Source organism: Anguilla rostrata, chromosome 5, assembly GCF_018555375.3.
Source record: "Anguilla rostrata isolate EN2019 chromosome 5, ASM1855537v3, whole genome shotgun sequence".
Classification (NCBI taxonomy): domain Eukaryota; kingdom Metazoa; phylum Chordata; class Actinopteri; order Anguilliformes; family Anguillidae; genus Anguilla; species Anguilla rostrata.
Window position 1 is genome coordinate 19,403,939 of NC_057937.1, and position 18,284 is coordinate 19,422,222.

Sequence of the window (18,284 nt, forward strand, 5' to 3'; positions counted from 1 at the left end):
TGCACATTTGCGCAACCATACAACTGCATATTTACACAAACACACAACCACACCTTTAGACAACCACAGAAACACACATTTAGACAACTGCACAATACTTTATACAACTGCACAGTACTTTACACAACCACACAACCACATCAATATGCCATCTCAACACAAGCAACTCAAACAGCCTTTACTTCTGCACACGTATTTACATTGGCAAGCTCAAAGAATCTACACACAAGAACACAACGCACACGTACCAGCACACTCATTCACACTCAAAAACACACAGATGAAAACTGGAGTGACAACTTTCATCTGTGTGTTTATATCCAAATTCAAGCTTGCCAAAACATTTCATGTTTTCCCACATACAGAGTTAAATCAAATCAAATATGAACTAATGTAGTGCATTTTTCAAATGGCCACAGTCCATTTCACATGCATACTCTACAACATAGGAACTTACTCTGATGCCACCTGCTGGTTGAATGTGGAGTTATTTGGTTCTTAGTCTCTCTCCTTGCCTCACAGCAAAGAAAGGGGGGTCCAACTCGGCTCACGCTTCCCTCCAAATCCACTGTGAGTATCGCAGCATTCAGTCCGAGATTCTGCCTTCACTTTCTCTGTGTTTAGTCATGTCACTTTCTTCTGTCTGATATACACTTTCATTCCTCTCACTCTGTCACTCTCTCTCTCAAATTCAAATTCAAAATGCATTATTGGCATGAAATGCATTAGCAAATATTGCCAAAGCGTACGTATAGAAATACAAAAAGACATTAGAGCATGAACATAAATTGAACTGAACAATTGTTATCTCTCTCTCTCTCTCTCTCTCTCTCTCTCTCTCTTCATCTCTCTCTTTCTCTGTCTCTCTCTCCAGGACGCTGACCTGGCTCGGCTGCTGAGCTCCGGTTCCTTTGGGAATCTGGAGAACCTGAGCCTGGCCTTCACCAACGTCACCAGTGCCTGCGCCGAGCAGCTCATAAAACTGCCATCACTCAAGCAGCTCAACCTGTGGTCCACCCAGGTAGGTCAGCTGCCCCGCCCTGCCCTGGCTGAGTGCTGCTGTGGGCGATGGGATAGTGGGGGCTGAGTGAATAAATGCATGTGGGGTACAGTGTTGGTACATGTTTAACTCCCGTATTTGAGGACCACTCTGGCTGGAGTCTTAACTCCAGTCCTGGAGGACTGTAGTGCCGGTATAACCCCAGTCCTGGAGGGCTGTAGTTTTGGTGTAACTCCAGTCCTGGAGGGCTATAGTTCCGGTGTAACTCCAGTCCTGGAGGGCTATAGTTCCTGTGTAACTCCAGTCCTGGAGGGATATAGTTCCTGTGTAACTCCAGTTCTGGAGGGCTATAGTTCCGGTGTAACTCCAGTCCTGGAGGGCTATAGTTCCGGTGTAACTCCAGTCCTGGAGGGCTATAGTTCCGGTGTAACTCCAGTCCTGGAGGGCTATAGTTCCTGTGTAACTCCAGTCCTGGAGGGCTATAGTTCCTGTGTAACTCCAGTCCTGGAGGGCTTATTTCCTTGAACTCCCGTTCTGGGGGCTTAGTTCCTGTGTAACATCTGAGGGCTATAGTTCCGTCTGCCCGGGTTTGTGTTTCCTATGAATCAGCTGCGGTTAGGCCTGTTAAACTGAGGTAAAGCCTGCTTTTGAGTCCTTTCAAAACAGCCCTTTAGGCCTGAAAACCCGAGTGAAAACAGTGTACTTTAGGCAATTATGCAAACTGGAGCCTAGTTGCTTTAAACGGTAAGCGGTGTTTATATGCGGGCACTGAGACTGGAAACAGTCTCACTAAGACTTCAGGCAGTGTTTTTTGGCAGGAGTGCGAAAGCTTCCTTCGGGTGTTTGCTTGCCAGGTCACCGTGGGGCCGCAGTCCACAGAGTGTCTGCCAAACGTTCAGATTAACATTCTACTGAAAGTGTACTCTGGAAAATAACGCATCACTGATAATATTTCACTCACCCTGCCCTCCATCCCTCTCTTCCCCTCCTTCTCTCTCCCTCCCTCTCTCTTCCTCTCACTCCCTCCTTCCCTCTCTCTTCCTCCCTCCCTCTCTTTTCCTCTTTCCCTCCCTTCCTGTTTATTTTCCTCTCTCCCTTCCTCCCTCTATCCCTCCCCCCCCTCTCTTTCGCTCTCTCTTTCTCTCCCCCTCTCTCCCTCCAGTTTGGTGATGCAGGGTTACGGTTGCTGTCGGAACACCTGGCGTGTCTGCAGGTGTTGAACCTGTGCGAGACGCCTGTCACTGATGCTGGTCTGCTGGCTCTCAGCTGTAAGAACACTACACACATCAGCCGTGATACACAATCCACACACGCACACACAGGAGCGTACCGCACATACACATACACAGGTGAAGACAGGTTTTACAGCTTCCACCCATTACATGATACTATGAAACCTTAGTATAGTACTGGTAAACAGTGCTGACATACAGAAACACAGTGATGGTGTGTGTGTGTGAGTGGTTACTGTGTGTGTGTGTGTTTGTGTGTGTGTGTGTGCATATAGTAACCATGTGTGTACCTGTAGTAACTGTGTATGCGTGTGTTTCTGTATTTCAGCTATGAAAAGCCTGTGCAGCCTGAATATGAACAGCACCAAACTCTCTGCTGATACCTACGAGGACCTCAAGGTGGGTCTCCTAGCACCCTCTCCCTCCTGTCACTCAAACCCCTTGCAGTTGTCCTTCACATTCCCGCAGTTCCATTGCATACAGTGGGGATATCAGTGATGAGTCTACAGAGCCTACTTTCTGTGAAATAACATGGTATAAATAATAATAATAATAATAATTAATAATTAATAATGCATTTTACATACAGAGATGATCTCAAAGTTCTTTACAGAAGGCAACAATAAAACAAAGTAAAATGAATAATGTGATGTCAGCAGTGGGCTGTTTTTTTTTTTTTCACCCTGTGCACATTTTTTCTTACATTTAAAGACTTCATTAAGCCATGAAATAAAGACGTATGCTTACTTTTTCTGAATTTACAAACGTAAGGTACGGTCTGCAATTTTCTGACATCTGTTCTGTATGGATACTTGTATGTTTCTGATTGTCGGCCCACTGAACAGAAACACTGCTGGGCTGGTGTAAATAGTAAAATGCCCTTTAAAATAGGATGATTTAACTCGCACAGGGTTTTAAAAGTAAAGAGGTATTCTGTGCTGCTTACTGTTGTGTGCAGTAGGGTTATAGCTTCGTCTTCTTTCATTTTTAATCCCTCCCTTCCTTCTACACTCCATTTTCTCAACCTTTTTACCTTTTTACTACATTCTTTTGCATTATTCTCATTGCTTTGTTTTCTTTTTTCTTTCCAATAACCCCCCACCCCCCCCCACCCACAGGCAAAGCTGCCCAATCTGAAAGAAGTGGACGTTCGCTATACAGAGGCCTGGTGATTGTACACCTATTACATTATCATCACGCTAGGACCTTCTGACATCATCCAAAATAAACCAGGACCTCATGAAATCATCCCCATAGCAGGATAGACTGACATCATACCTGACACTAGGACCTTTTTGATGTCGTCCTCACAAAAGGACCCCGTGACATCATCCCGACCATGCACATCTTTATCATCCCAGGACCTTATGATGTCATCCCCAAAAGCAGGACCGTATGACATCGTTGCCACGCCAGGACCCTGCGATATCATGCCGACCCCAGGACCGTCTTTCTTGTGACATCAATGCCAAAAGACGTCTCTGCAGTGAGATGCGTCAAGTGCAAGTTTGGGTTTTTGTGAGCGGGCTATCGCTCCTTTGTGCACAAACTCTGACCTTTTGACCTGAGGCCCTCACTGCCCCCAGCGCTCCGCGCCGTCCACATGGAGCAGAGAGCGACAGGCTGGGGATTCCACTTCCTCCGCTTTTCCTGTTCAGGAAGCTTTGGTTCGAAAAAAACCCACACCTCACTTTCATTTGTTCGGAACCTGGCGAGCCTGAAAAATCCCCAGACGAGTCCTGGTGCTACGGCAGTGTCCTTTTCAAAAGAGACTATTTCAGTTTGAACCACAGCGAGTTGAGAATTGTGTCCGGTTGTGAGAATTTAACGCTCGTGTTTTTTTCCCCCCTGACCTGGATGCCAGTCTTGTTTGTTCAGGTTGTACAGTGGATGAAGTTCCACTCTAGGCATATGAAACCGCAGTAAAATGCTGTGTCTGTCTCCCTCCCGCACTTTCCCACTGTCTCCATCAATTTCTATTGACTTGAATGAACATATTTTTCCAGACATCTCTGCTTTCATATACTGTGTGTTTATATATAGAATATATATTCTTGTTTTGACATTTTTCATCTGAAGTTGGGTGTTCTGCCCAGTCACCTAACATACATTTGAAAGGATTTTTTTTCTTTATAGAAAATAGTTTTATTTCCAGTGTACATAAATCTCCCCCCGTATTTAAAAAAAAAGGGTTATGTAGGAGGTGGTCTGGTACTACCTTTTATTTCTGCATTTGTCTCAACTCTTTACTCTCTGTGTCTCCTTTTCTTTCTTTCTGCTCTGGTTACAGTCTGTGGAAACTTTGCTCACAAGTACTGCATAGTCGTTTCTTCATTGTGCATTTCCTGTCTGATTGGCCATTTTAGCGTGAGCCTTTTCTCTGATTGGCTGTCCAGTGACCAACAAGAAAAATCAAAGGTCTGAGGAACAGAGAAAGAAGTAGACAAACAAGTCATTTTCTCTGTAATCAGTCAAGACCAAACTTATTTTTCATTTATTGTATACGCTTTTTATATACATATATCATGTGTATATAAATGTATAAATATAAATGTATATATTTTCCCTTTCTCCTTCTACAGGAGACAGCTGTTGCCTTCATCTTCAGGGTGTGTGTGTGTTTGCATTGCATATGCACGAGTATGTGCGTGCGTACGTGCGTGTTTTCCACAGCAAGGGCACTGTAATTCTCTTTCAGCTGTTACGGTGCTTCTGCTGTTCAATCTTTTAATCTTATGTTTTAGCGGTTTGAGTTGATCATTTCAGTCAGATTTATTGCTTGTGCTTTTGCATGTACATCAGCTTCTGTTATGTTTTAATTTTATAATATTTCTGTCAAGTGTGGAGTCCGATGACGCCAGGTGCAGCTTCTTGTTAGGACAGAGACTGTTTTGGGGTGACACTGTACATTCATGCATATAAGTGTGTGTCTGTGTGTGTCTGTGTGTGTGGGTGGATGGGTGTGTGTGTGGGTGCGAGTGTGTGTGTGTAATGAAGTACACGTGTTTGCGTTCATATTGCCCTGTGATGGGAGAAGCTGTTTGTCCATAACATTAACATTGTGCATCAGTCAGAGAAATTCATTACTGTTTTGTGTACACATACACATACCAACACCCAGCAGACATATACTGTTTCCTAAGCAAGGAGTCTTTTCCGAAATCCTTCGGTCATTGTTGATTTACAGCACACATATTTGCAATGCCGTTTGACCACACTAGCAGACATGGGGGTGTGTATGTTGGTGGGCGTTTAGTTCCTCTGAACTGAACACTTCAAAGAAGGTTTCTCAACCGTCACCATAAGGGAGGATGTTGAGAGGTTTTTTCATTTCATCGTAACGGAAATTTTTTTTCTTTAGTCTGTTTGCTGTATCTAACCTGTGGATCTCCTTCATTTAGACCCTCTAAGCCCTGGTCAGTCCAATTCCCCTTTATCAGAGTGAATTCGGCAAGGGTTCCTCTCTGACTTCGGCTTTTCTGTGGCCCGAAGTGTCACTGGGTGGACTCGTGTCTTAATGTTGGGCCTGTGGCCCTGTCCTTCCCCACCAGCCCCACCCCCTCCCTGTCAACCCTGCCCCTCCCAGCAAAGCTGTGTGTGTGTGTGTGTGTGTGTGTGTGGAAAAAAAAGACAAATTTTGTAAAGATTGTCAGCAAAAACATCAGTTGCGTCTCTCCTGGCAGCTGCCGCCGCCTTCGTTCTGTGACTGCCATCCTCGGGAAAAGACAGAATAAAGACGAGGCGATGGAGGGAGGAAGAGAGGAAAATAAGCAATGTGAAAAGTAATTTCAAGCAAAATAAATGGTCTGTGAATATGTTTCATACTTGTGTCCTGCTACCATTATTTGATTAGGGTCTGATTCACAAAAACCTTGAGCGCGTGTAAAAACTTTTAGCCCATGCAAAACCAATAACATGACCATTGATTCGTCATGGTATTTGTTTTGCAGCACTCATTGGTTCTGTTATTAGTTTTATGTGTGCTAAAAGGACATGCTAAAGGTCTCAGAAAATCAGGCCCTTGGACTGAAAGTGTCATTCCCTTCCCCTGTTTCACTGTTTGCAAGTAAAATAGGCATTTATTTTCTCCAGTTTGGTGAGTTCAGAAATTGCTAAATTTAGTGGCCACAGTGTAAAAAAATGAGGAAATACTTGCTTTTCTTTGTAATTCATAAATTTTGACTGAATCCATCCATATTTCTTCACCACAACCACTCTTTTCAACCAACAAACCCCTCTTTTGAAATTATACCTACACAATTGCTGTCTTTTCATCAGTGTTTGAAGCTCACAAAAAAGATGGCTGTATACACACACAAGCATGAAGGAAAGGACGTGGACTTCAGATGTGCATTAATTAATGATCCACAGCTGACCATGATTGGCTGGAGCAACTTTGTGGCATAAGCACTACATTTGGTCAGAAGAGCTGAAAGTCACTTCTAATCTTTGGAGAATATCAGGCCTGGTGAAGCACACTGCCTGTCATGGCTGGGATTTGTTTGAGTGTAATGTCACACAGGTTACAAATGCTGGCTGTGAAGACCCGAGGTGGCCATCAACTAGCACATTCATACCTTTATCGATCATATTAAAGCCTTGATCTTTGGTAAGCAGGCCCCGATTCTCCTTTTGTTTTCATGAACAGTCAAAAAAGCTAATCTATCCCAAAAACATTTACCCAATATCCAAGTCCTGTGCACTTTTTAAATTCAATAATTGAGATACATTTATTTTGATGCTTGGGGAAAAAAACCCTTCACAATCTACAGATCTACAGCAACAACCCCCACACACTTATTGAAAGAACCATAAAATATGCTAACACTACTGCCCTCCAGGACTGGGCCCTGTTTCATGCATGTGGCTAACTCAGTTAACCTGATTAGTTTGTTGACATTTTTGGATTAAGTCAGGATTTTTAGTTTTAGGAAGCAAGTTCACAATTTTGCCAGATTTTTTGCAACAGTCATAAAACCAAACCTGTGAAACTGCAGGTTTATGCTGAAATTAGCTGGATGACATGAACAAAGCCCATAAGCCACAAGGTGAAATCACACACACATACACCAACAATAGCAGAAATGAACGCAAGGTTCTTGTCAATGAACGAGCCATCATTGTAAGAAGAGAATTTGGAAGGGAACGTGTTAGAGACCAACAAGATCCTTTAAGGCACTCGTACGATTGTCTTTAGGAGTGCTACTAATTATTTACCTCCAGCAATTAATAGACATGCATATTGCCAGCTCGGAGCAAAGCGAGCCCTAACAGTGATGCAAACACTGCAATGAGCTCCACTTCCTTGCACAGGTACATTTTTATACACTGTTGGCGATGCAAAAAATTCAATAATAAACTTTATTTGTTCATTTGTTTCATACATAAAATGCAATGCAAAGTGCTTCACATTTGAGGACAAAAATAAAAGCCAAATTAAACTCACAAACAGGATACAAGATTACACAATAAATACAGTAGTAAAATGAGGAAATTTAAACAAGGCAGAGACAAAAATCTAAGAAAATGAGAAAATGGCTATTGGCTAAAAAAACATAAGTAAAGCCACAGTATAGCCTAAGGAGCAATCAGGGAAGTGTACCTTACATTCAAAAAGCTTTTCCTGGCCATGTAAGGAAGGAAGGTTTCTATGCAGGTAAAGACATCATATGCAAGAAGGTTTCACCCCGGTAAAATGTACATAATCCCTAATAAATAAATGTTTTCATAGCATTTCCAAATGTCTTGTGAGATTAACCACTAACTTGTACATTACCGAGTTGAAAATGTAGGCTTTGAATAAAGACGATATTTTTTCAGTATGTTTTTATATTCAGCTTTGACCTGCTGCCAACTCCTTTTGCAGCTGCTGTCACATGCCCTGAAAAATAAGTGGTGACATTTCAGAAAGCGCGTGAAGTTTTCTTACTCAAATATGTCCTCTCCAACATAGGTTACATTATGAGAGCTCAAAAAAATATTGCTTTCGTCAATTCCGACGTGTTCCGTGAGCCCACAGAGGTCGAAGCCGCCTCCCTTTGTGCCAATAGAAGGAGTATGATCTGTTTTTGCCGTGCGATTCATCTCTCCGTTAAGAGCAGGTGCTCGAAGTTATTTGATATGATTCGATCCTAGTTAAACAAATCGAATCCTAATTCACGTTTGTGCAACACAGTAAGCCCAAATTTAATTCGATAATTAGATGAGACACGCATCGAATTATCTTGGATTGCTTAAATCGACAGGGCCTATGTGAAACAGGGCCCTGGTGCTGGAGATCCCTAGGGGCTCATTTATAAAACGGTCTTACTATCAAATGATATCTCCATTAGTGGCATTCGCAGAAAACTTGAGCTAAGCAGTTATTTACGAAATCCTACTTAGACGTGGATATGACCGTATCTTCCAGTTTATACCAGACGAAAGACATAACTGCTGGCTATAGGGTTGGCAGCCACCCGAACGGGCTCCACGTAAGCCCTGAAGTGGGCTGTACTCGCGCTTTCAGAATAAAACTTGATAATCAATTTCAGGCATGAAGAGCGCAAGATGTCTTCACATGCAACCTTATTCATGAGGAAATGATTGTTATTGGCCGCGTTTATAAGACTGGGTAAGCACAACTTGGGAAATGATCTTAAGATTACATTCATGCTTAAATCCTAAAACATTTGTATGGATGAGACCCCTGGTCTATGGTTTGACTTTCAGTGTGAATTGTGCTTCTGTCGGTGGAAAATGGAGGCGTATCCATTCCTCTCAGTACCTCCACCTCTGAATTCACCATTAAATTACAAACTTTTAGCCGGTACCATTTATCCAGAGTGCACATGAAAATAAGTGCACCCACCTGAGATATTTCGGCCTCAATGACCCTGACCTGGCTAACACTCCCAGGCCGCGGAGAGTATACCTGTAACCTCAAAATCAAGCGTTGCTATATTCCAAGCTGTTGTCACAATTGACCACTATTGCACTTTGATCACCTATAAAAAAAACTATAAAGTATAAATTCTACTGGTGTTCTGTCAAAACAACCATTATTGTGTATAACCTGAGAATTATGTCATTGTACTGATTACATACATGTAAATATGTACCGAATGTAGGAACAATATCCTCATCTTACTCTGACAGCAGTTTAAAGTAGAGGCAGCTGGCAGATCGCATTTCAGACAGTGGAGATGCTCTCTCCAACTTACGGCAGCGATAAGATAGGATTATAAATTCAAATGGAGAGAAAGACAAAAAAGTACTATATTTATTTAAAATAACAAAAATGGTGTCAAATAAGTTCACACAATAAAACTTAAGCAAAGTCCAAACAATAGTGACTGCGAGTTGATTTTAGGTGTGTGTGCAGAGGTGCTTCGCCTCATCGGATCTGTATTTAAACTTGTTTACTTTGGCGTATAAAACGGAAGCAGGTCTGCAGCAGAGCAGAACGGCATCATATGCATGTACTAGGAACGCACAACATTCGGGAGCAGAGAGAGTGGGGGGGGGGGCAGAGCAGGGAGGCAGTCTGGTTCATGAGTAAAACCTGCTATTGTCGATCTTCTTATCCTTCATCCTGCAGATAGACAAACAGACAGAATTTTAGTAAATGCTAACATTGCAGATTGTGATGAAATGAAGATTATTATTATTATTTTATAACAATACTATTACTACTAAGAAGAAGATTATTATTATTATTATTATTAAAGTAGTTGTAGGTAGTGCTGTTTATAGTTTTTCATTTATTTATTGTTTCAAGGTCTTGTTCTGGGACGATTTGCTGGGAAATTCCTTCATGGGGAAATTTGTGACGTTGTAACCTTAAGGTAACCCTGTCCCAGACCTCAACATGCGTGCACTCACTTCTGTCTGCAGGTGTCCTGGATCTTGTGCAACTGGCTCTCGTTGGTACTGAACTCTCGGATGAGGTCATCGCGTTTTTGCGCTGGGGCAGACCGCTGCAGGCCAGTGTGGCTGTCATACAGGAAGAGCTCGTTGCCCAGCTCCGCCTGCCTCCTTCTCAGCTGGTTGAAAGATGAGTATAGCTCCTCCTCTGCTTTCTGAGTGGATCACAAAGACAATGACATCATCACCACATGTGACATTATCATCCACACTCCCATCCACCACACACTAAGAGATACTAGTCCCTGTTAACACATGCTACAGAGATAACAACTATTAATACTGCATACAATTGTACACAGATTGTACCCAGCATGTAAATGACATCATCACCCATTTGACCACACAATTAGCAGAACCAGGTCTCCTAAGGCCAGTTCAGGTATAAAATCCGTCAGTGGATGAAATGGTTTTAAAATGTTCTCAACACTTCTTGGCATCTTGTAAACTACCAGCAACTACTGTGGTCCCTGAAATTCAACATGTAAAATCTTGAATCCAAAGTTAAAAGACGAGACAGATCTGCTCAAACACTCATAACTTACAGTCATTTAATTTGTTAAATGTTCTTTTGATATGGACTGTGCAGTGTACTTAAAGAGTTAAAGATTTCATTATTAAAGCAGGTCATTTTTGTCTCATCTGCTGTGGCAGTTTTGGTCTACGCTGGGTTTTCATGGGCAGTCCAATTGAGAGATATGCTCCCAGCTCAGAGGGCCTCTCCAAACCTACCTCCACTGGCTCCACGTCAATGTAAACCAGCAGGGACGCAAGCTCAATAGTCTCACTGAAACCATTCTTCAGTGGAACCGATCGATAACCTGGGAATAGAGGAGGTGATAAGTAAGAGTGTGTGTTCAGGGGTGCCTTTAAAGGAGGAAGTTAGTACGATTTCAATGGCCCTGACTGACAGGGGCCCTCAAAAAAAATTAGAGCATAGGATTTCTTGAAGTCCCAATGTGAGATCTTTTGCTGGGGCCAAAAATCCCTAGAGGCGCCTCAGTGTGTGTGTGCATTTAGGGGTATCTCTCACCTGACCGGATGCCTTTAACAGGAAAGGTTGCCTGGGCTAGGAAGTTGGGGTCAGAGAACATGTCCTCCTCATTGACTACAAAGCGCAGGAAGGTCAACTCTGGCTCATAAACCTGGAACTGCACCGGGTCCGGAGGGGCTGGCCACACTGGATTCAGCCCGTTATCATCTGAAAACATGCGGGGAACAGGATTGAGACACCACACACAGGAGTGAGTGTACCCCACACACACACACACACACACACAAATGCATGTGGACGCAAGCACAGATGCACAGGAGACAGGAGTAGGGTTGCAAAGGGTCGGAATATTTCCAGTAAACTTCCGGAAATTTTGGAAGGGAAGTTAAGCTCGGGAATTTTGCACAATTTCAATATAAAAATCTTACCTTTTAATAGTGAACTTATTTAGGGGGGGAATGCACATAAAAAGCAACACTAGGTCTTATGGCATGTTTTGGTTAAAAGGATTCCCATTTAATTGAATTGTAACCATGCACTGCATTCAGCAGCGCACTCTTCCATCACATGTACTGATAATTTGCCAGAATCCCTTTAAAGGTGCAGTGTGTAGAATTTAGTGGCATCTAGCGGAACGGACCTGGCAGAAATTGAATGTAATATTCAAAAGTATGTTTTAATTAGTGTATAATCCCAAGAAAATAAGAATTGTTGTGTTTTCGTTACCTTGAATGAGCCCTTTATATCTACATAGGGAGCGGGTCCTCTTCCACAGAGGCCGCCATGTTGCACCGCCATGTTTCTACAGTAGCCCAGAACGGACAAACGGCACTAGAGAGGGCGCATTTGTGATGCCTGGGTACCTTCCAAAATAGCTGTGTGTAATACCACACGTGTTGTTTACGGCGTTGTTGTCCTTTTTAGTACAGTCTGGCTTGATTGACAATCCATTTATTCAGCAGGAGAGAGTATAAGCTTTATAACGATGGATAACATGTCTAGCGTTTCATTGGTCAGCGTAATGGAAAGTTTTGTTATCATCGCATTCACTTACGTATTCACTCTGTGGTAGCAGTAAAATACGCTGCACCTAATGAAAAGTTGTTAACAATTTTTCGTAATTTCTTGGAAAATACTATTATTATTGAGGACTTCTTGGGCATAGCTAAGTCATATGTTTGCTGATAGACCTAGCTGACATCGTTTTCTGGTGTAAGACAGAAGCGGATAGAAATATATCATTGATTTAATCTGTCTCTATCTATTGAAAACAGATAAGATTTCATCATTGCTATGTAAGTATTACTGCTCAAAATATTTTGGTTATATACGTTATTTTTGAAATTGAGTGTCTTTACATAGGTTAGTGGTATTTTATAATGAGGATATTTCACACTGTAATGTAAGCGTTAGTAGTGTAATAGTTTTTGTGACGCACCATGTCTTTCTATGATTTACCATGCAAAGCAGCTAACGTTAGCTAACTTTAGCAATAAAATGCTACCACAATTCGGAACAATTAACAATCATAATCACTATCTTACTTGTAAGCTATGACCTATAGTTTTACAGACTAAATAACTAAATACAATTTATAAATCTATCAAGGAACCTCATCACTTGACACTTGGCTACTCGATGCTGTCGTAGATGATGACATAATTTTTGGAACTTACAGGCCTCCGTAGCTTCTCCTACGTCGTTGGAAAGGGAGGGGTGAGGGGAGGTGAGGGGGGTATTCAGTTGGTTGCAATCTGCAACCTCACCGCTAGATGCCACAACATTCTACACACTGCACCTTTAAATAGGAATTCAGTAAAATTACAACCCTCTGCATGCACAGTGCATTCTCCCATCAAGTGTGCAGCCCACATTACTGCCAACACTACTGCACTGTCTGAGCCAAAGGACTACATGCTTTCAGGTAAGTTTTGATTATATTAATGGAGTGAATATATTTTATATTTTTTATATTTCAGTTAACCGGCAGATAGTAGCCTAATGCAAAGTACACAGTTTATACCTTGTTAACACCTTCTGCTAGCTAGCTGTTACCATGTGATGCTGCTTGATTGAGTATGCTAATTGATGAGTTTTGATTCATCTATTTGCATTCATTCTTTATTGCAAAACATTTATTTTATAAATGAGTTGTTCAATTTAAACCCTAAGGCATATTCTGAATTGTTATTTCATTATGTTTTGTTTTCATCATGGAAAAAGGGGTCGTAAGGTATATTTTTCGTTGACTAAATTAATGCCGTCTGATAAGTAGGATATTTTTATCGCTGTGAAGCGGCATGGAGACGTCGTATAAATATTGGTCATTTTGGACAAGCAGTTAGCCTCTCTTCAAAACTTCCCGTCTTTGGTCACGTAGTGTGCTGCCGACGTCACCTGGCACTACTCACGGTATGCTGCTCATCACTAGAACCGCCGGGTCAACTGACCCCTTGCACAGTAAAATGGGATGTATTTTATTAATGTTTATTCCACATGTCTGTCATTCCTTGACTTTTTCTAAAAACTTGTGCTTCAACTATCTATGTAAATAGAATTCTCGGAAGACTGTTTTTGGAGGTTTTTTTAGGTGTTAAGAGAAAAGTCTTTTTTTTTGAGGGGGGTCATTAGGGAATGTTTGCAATTATGTCTGCTTATGGTATGGTAAAACGTTTGTTTCTATCTGCATATGACATGGTAAATGCAGCCTGAGCAAATAGGGCTATATTTCCATTTTATTCCCGTTATTTCATGTTAATTCCCATAAATTCCCGTTAATTCCCATGGAAAATTTCCATCCTTGAATATTCCCGGAATTTTGCAACCCTAGACAGGAGTAAGACAGGAGTACAACACACGCACCCATACAAATGGTAAATAAATTACAGTACACATCAGCAAAGTGAAAACACAGCAGAACACAGCGTGGTACCCTCCACCCCCACCAACCACCCCCTTCCTCACGTCGGACGATGGTCTTGAACTTGCAGTCTTCCGTGTTGAATCCACACAGCTCTATCTCCACAAAGGGGCTAACAATACTGCGGCCTGGCTTGGGCAGGTGCCTGGCTGCAATCACCTACAGGGGGCACCAGAGAGCCAGTTCCACACTGCATTTCTTCATAAACATGGAGGACAGTGTAATGCCATTCAGAGGTATCTTAACATTTTACGACATCTGTTGCACTTTGCAGCTCTGTCCTAAGTTGATAGAGATGATGTAATGTTGTGGTTTTCTTTAGTGAAATGTTTCAGCACCAAAAATGGAACATCATGTCAAAACTGCTTTTTTAGCTGGATAAATATTAGTTGTCACACCTCATTATTCACCATACATTGAGGTGGACATGTTTTTTAATGCATAAAGAAGAAAAAATGGGAACAAAAGATTTATAATTGATGTTATCGGAGTATACTGTAAGTAGCGCCCATAATTGCTAATTGCTACCATTCATTTATACTTTATGGCTAATGCTATGACCTGACCAGTCTCTGCAAAAAATGTCTCTCATATATCACATGTGTGGAGTTTGTCAGCAGGGTCAAAGGGCACTGCAAATGGGTAGGTTCAGTGACTAGGGATCACAGAATTGTTTAAGAACTAGAAAGGAACTTTGCCATCTCAAAATAGAGCTTTTTCCAAGGCCCATAGTTTTTTTCTGATTGGTCAATGTGATATGTCACATGAATATGTTCGTTTTGCTACTTTTGCAGTGTAATAGCATCCACTGTAGTTTTTAGCTAGCAACAACTGCTAAATTACACAAAGTGAGCTATCAATACCAACCGGAGGTGCGGTAGATAGCACACCTGTTGATAATACCAATGGTAGCTCGATAAGCATTTTTTTTAAAATAAGACTGACATGTGACAGGTGATAAAACTGTGAAGCCATAATGGTTGTCTCGTGGCCCTGTCATTGGTTTTGTTCTTAACCAATCAGAGATTAGTGTGCCTAGTCAATACAATCCATCCATTCATCCATTTTCTATACCCGCTTATTCCTGGTCAGGGTCACAGGAAGTGCTGGAGCCTATCCCAGCATGCATTGGACTAGAGGAAGGAATACACCCCGAACAGTTTGCCAGTCCATCACAGGACACAGACCATACACTCACACACTCATACTCACACACTCATACCTCAACTCAATTTACTGTCAATGCAAGTGGACAAGTGATTTCTGATCATATTTTTCTTTTTTTTGTTCATGCCTGGAAAATTTTTTGTTCCAGGAAAATGTTATTGCCCGCTTCTATTGATTACCACAGTGTGAGCTTGATGAATCTGTACAACATTCATAGAAAATACATGGCAGAGCTCATCAGTAATACTATTATCAGCCATGGCAGCCATCTTGCAGAAGTACTGAATTGAATAGGGTTAAATGGAACCATGAGACCACGCTTCCTTTCTAGTTCTTATACAGTTCTGTGCTAGGGATCTGTAGGTGAAGTCAGTGGGCAGGGTCAGTGGGTGGGCAAGGGCAGTGCTACAGAAGGGTAGGTGGGGCCTTACTCGAACTGTGATGATGAATTTGACTTTCTTCTTGTCCGGTTGTGGGTATGGATCATAGCTGTCTGAGCGCATCATCTCGGACTGCAACACATACCCCGTCTGTCCATTCAGACGGAAGAGGGCGCTGTTCAGCTGCATGCACTTGTCTGAGTATACACCGAAACACAAAAGAAATCTGATTACACAACAGTAAAATGCACAGAAATCCTGCAAAGCAGTTGCATGCACAGATAACTCCACAACTAGCTTAACTCTCACAGCAACACAACTCCACACAATACCCCATGCTTCACACACACACACACACACACACACACAGTTTCCCAGTACATACTGTATAGTTAATCCCTCTGCAGTATGCTGGTGGAAATTCCAGTTTGGTTCCAGCCTGGTTTAAGCTGGTCTAGCTGGTTTGAAGCTGGTTTGGAGATGGTCACGGTGGCGACAAGATGGTTGAGATAGCAACAATGCTGGCAATACAACGTCCAGCTGCCGGGCCAGTTTGGTACAGACAACAGACCATCACCAAATTCCAGATGGTATCCAGCTGGAGCAGAGGCTGGTTCAAGCTAGATTCCATCATATGCTGGTAGCTGAAATTTCCACCAGGGTGAGACTCACCGCCAGTTTGGAAGTTGAGCGCCACCATGTGGCAGCCACAGAGCCAGAAAGGGTAGGGGTCATAGTTGGAGGAGTCCACGCGCTGGCCCTTGGGGTAGATACGGCTCAGAGCTTTGCGGTTGTACTTGAGGAACTCCTTTGCTCGGCCCCGCACCACCGGTGCCTTGTTCTCTACGAAGGAGCGGATCTCCTTGTAGGTGAAGCTCTCTGAGAAAAGGCAATGGACCAATCAGAAACATGTGTGCTTTTGTGAGTAGTAGGTGCATGCATGCATGCGTGTGTGTGTGTGTGTGGTACACTCGTGTCTCAATCCTGTTCCCCGCGTGTGTTTTCAGATGACAACAGGCTGAATCCAGTGTGGCCAGCCCTTTCGAACCCGGTGCAGTTCATGGTTTATGAGCCAGAGTTGACCTTCCTGCACTTTGTAGTCAATGAGGAGGACATGTCTGTGTGTTATTTCCATGGTGAATGTATACATGTAAAAGGCAGTGAGACATTGCTTGTTGTCCACAGTGTTGAGTGTGGTTCAGGGTGTTAAATGTGGTTCATGTTGAGTGCAGTGTTGTCTGAACACCGTACCAAAGCATTCCTTCTCTTTGCTGCGGGGCGTGCAGTACACCACCAGCTCAGACATCTCAATCGCAACCTCGTCCTTCTTCTCGTTCTCTTTCTGCTTGGTGATCTGAGGAGACCAGACAAAGTCCTTTTAGGCTGAAATTCCCATTCCAGAATAATTTCCACCTCTTGAGGGGTTGTGGAAATGGAAACAATCCACTTTGTAGATTTTCACAACTACAGCTGGATCAGAGGCACAGACAAAAAGGTGTCCTCTGTTTGGATAATTATTCGGCCAGGTCTTATTGCTGTGGCATTGTCAAATCCAGTCCCATTCCTGTGTACTCCCTGTCTACTGACATAAACTATACTAGTTATCCCACTTACACATGAACTTAAGTTGCAGTTTAATGTAAGTAAATTACACGATCACAAGTTATACAAAAAACTCATCTGTGATACTGCTTGAATACATTTTCTTTGTTTCAAGTTTTTTTTGCACAGCTATTATGTACACTACTTTTTGATGCGTTTTACTGATGGTGTTAATGTTATTTTATCAGTTTAAGCACAGCTCTGGGGCCACGGATGAAAGATAGATAACACATTCACGCTGGTGTGAAGACTGCTGATTGACATACACAGCCCTTGTTAAATTAACTGCACGAATAAATCGAATGAATGCAAGCAGGTTGGTTCGTTGCGCAGATAGGCAGAAAATGGCACAAAGGCAGAAGCGGAGAAAGCAAAGGAGGAAGTGAGGTCACTGGCCTTGTACTGCTTGCTGATCTCTCGCTGGGCGGCGTCCCATGCCACCTGGTGCCACTCGAACAGGTCCTCCACTGTATCCGTGGCGATGTCCAATGGCAGCATGGTGTCGTCCTCCTTCAGCTGCAGCGTGAGCACGTACGACATGCCGTTCTTGGCTTGCCCTGCCCTCGCTGTGGGTATTCAAAAACAGCTCTGCTCAATCCACTACACTATATCATAGGCTCTACTTAGGCACGGATAGGTAGCATTGCAGATACATGTACCTGAAATACACATTTGCGTGTATTCACATGCATGCATTTGGAATGTATTTGCAAGCACACATACACAAACATATATATACAGTAAACTCCATAATGTTCGGATAAAAGACTTTTTAGATTTGTAATCTAAAGCCTACCACGCTCTTTGTGATTTCTGAGCTCACCAATGCTCTCTTTCTTCTAAATGATGTTCCGAACAGTTGGTTTCAGTTAGCCTAAGGTTTGGCCTATATCTCTGACTGATAATAGCTGCATAATAATAGCTTCTTTGACTTTTATTCACATAAATGCCAATTACAGACTCCAAAGGCTATCAAAAGGCTAGAATCAAAACTACATACTGAAAGCTCCATTATACTAACTACTAAGGAAGCAACTGAACACACAACTAATCAGAAACACCTGTGACGCCATTTGTACCAAAC

The 18,284-nt window shown here is 42.5% G+C and overlaps 2 protein-coding genes and 1 long non-coding RNA gene across 3 annotated transcripts in view; 1 reads left to right on the forward strand and 2 right to left on the reverse strand.

Moving 5' to 3' along the window:
* cmip (c-Maf inducing protein) overlaps nucleotides 1-6,054 on the forward strand; it is a 39,446-nt gene extending 33,392 nt beyond the window's left edge. Inside the window, exons 17-21 of the mRNA XM_064335518.1 lie at nucleotides 523-570; nucleotides 875-1,021; nucleotides 2,163-2,268; nucleotides 2,561-2,631; nucleotides 3,351-6,054. Of these exons, the coding sequence (XP_064191588.1) occupies nucleotides 523-570; nucleotides 875-1,021; nucleotides 2,163-2,268; nucleotides 2,561-2,631; nucleotides 3,351-3,404 (426 nt within the window). The 3' untranslated portion in view covers nucleotides 3,405-6,054. The remainder of the gene's footprint in view (nucleotides 1-522; nucleotides 571-874; nucleotides 1,022-2,162; nucleotides 2,269-2,560; nucleotides 2,632-3,350) is intronic.
* A 1,525-nt stretch (nucleotides 6,055-7,579) lies between these two features.
* The window catches only part of plcg2 (phospholipase C, gamma 2), a 51,576-nt gene continuing 40,871 nt past the window's right edge, over nucleotides 7,580-18,284 (reverse strand). The window contains exons 25-33 of the mRNA XM_064335517.1: nucleotides 17,597-17,766; nucleotides 16,850-16,952; nucleotides 16,271-16,477; nucleotides 15,650-15,795; nucleotides 14,096-14,210; nucleotides 11,171-11,338; nucleotides 10,870-10,958; nucleotides 10,096-10,292; nucleotides 7,580-9,805 (exon numbers count right to left, since the gene is read on the reverse strand). Coding sequence (XP_064191587.1) covers nucleotides 9,763-9,805; nucleotides 10,096-10,292; nucleotides 10,870-10,958; nucleotides 11,171-11,338; nucleotides 14,096-14,210; nucleotides 15,650-15,795; nucleotides 16,271-16,477; nucleotides 16,850-16,952; nucleotides 17,597-17,766 — 1,238 coding nt within the window. The 3' untranslated portion in view covers nucleotides 7,580-9,762. The remainder of the gene's footprint in view (nucleotides 9,806-10,095; nucleotides 10,293-10,869; nucleotides 10,959-11,170; nucleotides 11,339-14,095; nucleotides 14,211-15,649; nucleotides 15,796-16,270; nucleotides 16,478-16,849; nucleotides 16,953-17,596; nucleotides 17,767-18,284) is intronic.
* On the reverse strand, nucleotides 11,498-14,086 carry LOC135254923 (uncharacterized). The gene is made up of 2 exons (XR_010329992.1): nucleotides 12,668-14,086; nucleotides 11,498-12,631 (listed from the first exon to the last, which is right to left on the reverse strand). It is a non-coding gene; the product is annotated as an uncharacterized LOC135254923 (long non-coding RNA).